General features: G+C 40.1%; 2 protein-coding genes across 2 annotated transcripts; one reads left to right on the top strand and one right to left on the bottom strand.

Moving 5' to 3' along the window:
• Positions 1-69: 69 nt before the first annotated feature.
• On the top strand, positions 70-1,627 carry RPS27A (ribosomal protein S27a; the record flags this gene model as incomplete). Its single annotated transcript, XM_009702750.1, has 4 exons — positions 70-124; positions 273-358; positions 1,016-1,147; positions 1,443-1,627. Coding segments are annotated over 4 exons (423 nt in total), but the record flags the coding sequence as incomplete, so codon positions are not given.
• A 627-nt stretch (positions 1,628-2,254) lies between these two features.
• Positions 2,255-4,382, bottom strand: LOC104163672 (translation initiation factor IF-2, mitochondrial-like; the record flags this gene model as incomplete). Its single annotated transcript, XM_009702748.1, has 4 exons — positions 2,255-2,510; positions 2,885-3,025; positions 3,238-3,402; positions 4,242-4,382. Coding segments are annotated over 4 exons (617 nt in total), but the record flags the coding sequence as incomplete, so codon positions are not given.
• Between the last annotated feature and the right edge of the window lie 405 nt (positions 4,383-4,787).

The following is a 4,787-nucleotide window of genomic DNA, read 5'->3' as shown; positions in this document are numbered from 1 at the left end:
TTGGTCTGCTTTTCTGGGCTAATTAAAAAGCAAAGCGTGTCTTGACTCCGTGGTTTTGTTTCATAATAGGTCGAGCCTTCTGATACTATAGAAAATGTAAAAGCTAAGATCCAGGATAAGGAGGGTAAGTTCAAGATGCACTTACTACGCTCTTCTCTTTTGGATTGATGTATATCTTGTGCAGATGTGATTGTCTGCAGCAACCTATTATTTTTATTATAGAATGTCATAGTTCACGTTCCTCATTTAATCTTGATTTCTGTCACCATTAGGCATTCCTCCTGATCAGCAGCGGCTGATTTTTGCCGGTAAGCAGCTAGAAGATGGCCGCACACTGTCTGACTACAATATTCAAAAAGTGAGTAGGAAAGGCTGAACAGAGCGTTGTAGTACTAACCAGCTGGCACTATCGAAGCAGACTGACCATTGCTGCTGAGCCTAAGAAGTGTTTCAAATGGATTCAACCAAATCCATTGATTGACTGTTGGGTAGCACTTCCGACTGGGGAAATACTAACAGTTGTTGCAGCCCAGTCTATAGTTTCAGGTCAAAAGACAACATTTCTAACAGCTTCCACTTCCAGCGTTTCCCTTCTGTCAGCCCTGGCACGTGTCACACTGCAGTGAGCTGCTTTAGGGGGGCTAATGTGAAAAATCCCACTCACTTTTGCCAAATGAACCCTGAGTGCTACTCAGTGAGTAAGTGAGGAGCTACAAATAGCTGTCCGTCTGGATTAGTTACATCATGAAGCTGTTCTGCAATTGCAGGTAGAACTGAGGAATATAGTCACAACAGATTTTGCAGTAACTGAGCCTTCTGGGGTTTGGGATGCGGCAGCCCACTGTTCTCTGGAGCCTGTTCGGTTGCAGGCTTAATAGGAAATAATCCCTTTAGAGCTTTCCTGAGTGCCTAGCACTTGAGATCTGATTTCTGTGGATAAAAGAGAAAGCCTGCTTAAATGCTCCTCTTGCCTTGAGAAAGCATTTTGAGTCTATTTTATGTGCTTTACGAATAGGAATCAACTCTTCACCTTGTGCTGAGACTTCGTGGTGGTGCCAAGAAAAGGAAGAAGAAGTCTTACACTACTCCCAAGAAGAACAAGCATAAGAGAAAGAAGGTTAAGCTTGCAGTGCTTAAGTACTACAAGGTATGTAGAACTAACTGTAGAAGAAACTTGATGAAAACTTGGCTCTTGCCAGGAAGGATGTGAAACCTGTAACTAGTCTGTGTGTAGCCTGGCGTATCTAAAGTCTTTCTATTTGCAAACATCCCACCTGTTAAATAGAAAAGGAACTGAATGCTTCAATTGGGCATTTCTGAACTTGGCTTCAAGAAGTTTGATGTAGTAACTGTCACAAAAACTCCTTTACCAAATTAAAATACTCAATTTGTGCTAAAAGGTGGCGAGTATATATGAGATGTTGCCTCTTTGCCCTTCCCAGGTGGATGAGAATGGCAAGATCAGTCGTCTGCGCCGGGAGTGCCCCTCTGAGGAGTGTGGAGCTGGAGTCTTCATGGCTAGTCACTTCGACAGACACTATTGTGGCAAGTGCTGTCTGACATACTGCTTCAATAAACCAGAAGACAAGTAAATGTACTAGACAATAAAAACCTGAAGTTCTGTACAGTTTAAGGATTTATTTCTGCTTCCTGCGGCACTGTATTTCCTCTCTGCTGATAAGTGAGAAACATCTGTGAAGCTTTGGATGCTGACTGCCAACTAGGGTGAAGTACTTTGACGCTAGAACTGAAGCAGCAGCTTCTAAAGAGTGGCTTTGGTTAGTAAAGTCTCCTTCAAAGGGAGATAATGGGTAGCAGTGGCAGAGGGTAAAAAAAACCAAAAACAAACCAGCACTCGCGCTAATCTTAGAAGTGGTGTATTCAAACATGAGAGGAGTAGACAGTACAGTTGTTCTAACCTGGAAAAACAGGAGATCAGGAGGTCCAAAGTCATGTCTACTGGTGGGTCAGTGCTACAGAAAAGGTTAGTAAGAGTCCTGCTAACAAAATGCAGACTACATACTGAAAAATGGTATAGCAGAACTGAGGGGGAGAAAAGAGATGGCTCAGCTACTTCAGAACCAATAAATAGCTATCAGAAATGTTCATAGTGTGATGGTTTTTACACACTTGAAGTGCTTGCAGTTAATTGTGGTAGTTTATCCTGTGTTTCAGTGAGGTAAGCTGGCTGCTTGACAAGATGTGAACGCGGGACATTGTTATATAAACATCAGGTACAAAGAGGCTCGTGTGCATCTCTGAAAGTTCATTTAATGTCAAGAGTTGAAGGCCAGCCAGGAATAATACATGTCCTTTACTCTTAATGTATTCAAATGTATTTTAAAATCCTGGATCCCAGGAAGTTGTCTGTTGAACTTCTTTTTCTTCATAACAGATAATTTCATCTCCAATATTGAATTCTATATACTTGTCCAAACTCAATCCACAATCCATACCTGTTTTTATTACCTGGACATCATCTTTGTGATGCTTCAGTGATGATAAAGATCCTACAAAAAGAAAGGGCGTCAAAAAGATAGCACAAAGCACATCAGAGCATAGAAGTGTTTTGGTTTGACCTTTTTGCAGAATTAATGTTTCACCTGGTAGCTAGAAAAGGAAAGCAAGAAAACGTAGGGACTGTGAGGACTTGCAGCTAATGAAAGTCAGACATCAGTCCTTTTCGGCAGATAAATCCTGTGATGCTGCTCCTTTCCTCCCAGAGTTGGTGGTTAGAAAAAGGTGTGGATAACAGTATAGCGGCATTTTGCAGCCTTTCTCTAGTTGAAGCTACTCAAATGCGGACATTTTGCACTAGCTTCACAGGAAACTAGCAGTGTCTAATAGTGAATGCAAATACATGTTCTGGGACAATTACACTTACCTTTCCAAATAACATCCCCGTTACGGATTAACTTAAATTTCATTTTTTTGTCTAGCAGCCCCTTCTGTACTCTGCATCCAGCTACTGGAATTTTGTTCTTTCCTACTGTTACAAAGAAGATGTTGAGAACAGAAGCTTCCCCTAAAAGAAAAAAGTTGTGTGAAGTACAGGAGAATAACAAACTGGCAATAAGTAGAAGCAAGCTACACTCTTCCACTTACCAAGGTTTATAACAAAACAGAAAAGCAGCTACAGGGGAATACAAAAATATTTGATACAATAGAGCACTTCATTGGAGAATAAACTTTAGGCTACATCATGAAGCAAAAATTTAACAGTCAATGAAAACTCACCTATTGTATTCTCCACCACAGATGGGGGTAGTCTGCTGTTTAGCTCATCTTTCAAGTCTTCAATAAGTTTGTAGATGACATTATTAAGCTTAATTTTTATTCCCTTTTTAGCAGCCAGCCGTTTAATACTGTCATTGGCTTTCACGCTGAATCCAAATACAACACCTGATAAATAAAACCATTGGCAAGTGATGACTACAAGAGATCACTCTTTAAACAGCAAGTGAAAGCGTCTGCTGTGTCTATTCGGTAACGTTGAACTTGCAGCACAGGGTAGAATTAGCAGTCAGCAATACAAGAAACATTTTCCTACGGCTTCCCTTTTAAGGAGGGACCATTTACCTCCACTATTGCACATCGCCTGCTACTAACCTTGAGTCAAACCAAATGGCTCAAAAAAGCCCTCGTAGAAAGTCCCCTGATGACAGAACTGGAGGTATCCAAGCAGAAACTAATGCTTACACACAGCTCACCAGAGCTCATGTAAAGGACAAGGACCTCATATTTTTGAGCTGTAAAAACAGTTTGATTGTCCAAATTAAGCAGGAAGTGAACTCTGAAATCCTTCTCATCCACCTATGGACTATAGCAGGTCCAGTGACCCCACACTTTCTACAGCAGGTGAGAATTATGGGGTATGAACAGGAACAACTACTGACAGTCCTTCCAATTACCTCCCTAGGCAAAAGGACATTCCTTTGTAACCTACTTTTCTAGCTTTGCCCTCTTTGAGCATCATAAAGCAACCTGAGTGAAGAGTCACAGAGTTCAACCTTAACAATTCAACTAATGGCAGCAGCCTGTTAAAGAGTCCTTCCATTTTCATGAGATTCCTAGCCTTCCCTGCCTACACTACTGTTTGGTGTTAAAGGGAACGTTTTTAAGATACATGTAAGTTCACATTATTGATGCTGCTTATTATTACTGAGAAAACAGAATGAGACCTACCCATTTCAATAAAGAGTTTGTACTAATTGTAAATTGATTTTTAAACACACACTCACCATTAAATGTTTCAGCAAGACTTATATCAGTTTCACTGATATCTCCCATTCCATAATGAATGATAGCCAATTTACATTCATCATCAGCATCATAGCTGTCCAGAATGTTCAGAATAGCTTCAAGAGATCCATCCACATCACCTGTGTGCATAAATGGAAGTACTGCTGACTTTGTATCCACCAAAGAAACACTGAAGTAGAACTAAGGGAATGACAACTCCACACTACGCAAAAAGTCTTTTGACATCTATCATTCTTACTGTAATTTTCAGTTTTAACATAAAACACATCTAACAAGTCTATTAATTCCAAAAATGAACTGAATAAATACAATAGGATCAGAGGCTCCACATCTACCTGTCATTTTCAGGTCAAGTTTGCATCGTTTTTCAGCTACTACCATATCACTAAATGTGAGGTCAAACCAAGTTCCTTCTGTCCCACTTTAACTAATGCGTAATTTTTCTTGTCCTCCATTTTGCTGATGCAGTACTGCTGCTCATATAGCTGCATTTTTTTAATATATATATATATTTGTTATTATTT

This window comes from Cariama cristata, unplaced genomic scaffold, assembly GCF_000690535.1.
Source record: "Cariama cristata isolate BGI_N322 unplaced genomic scaffold, ASM69053v1 Scaffold45396, whole genome shotgun sequence".
Taxonomy (NCBI): Eukaryota; Metazoa; Chordata; class Aves; order Cariamiformes; family Cariamidae; genus Cariama; species Cariama cristata.
Note: the sequence above shows the minus strand (reverse complement) of the source record. Positions and strands in the feature narration are given on the sequence as shown.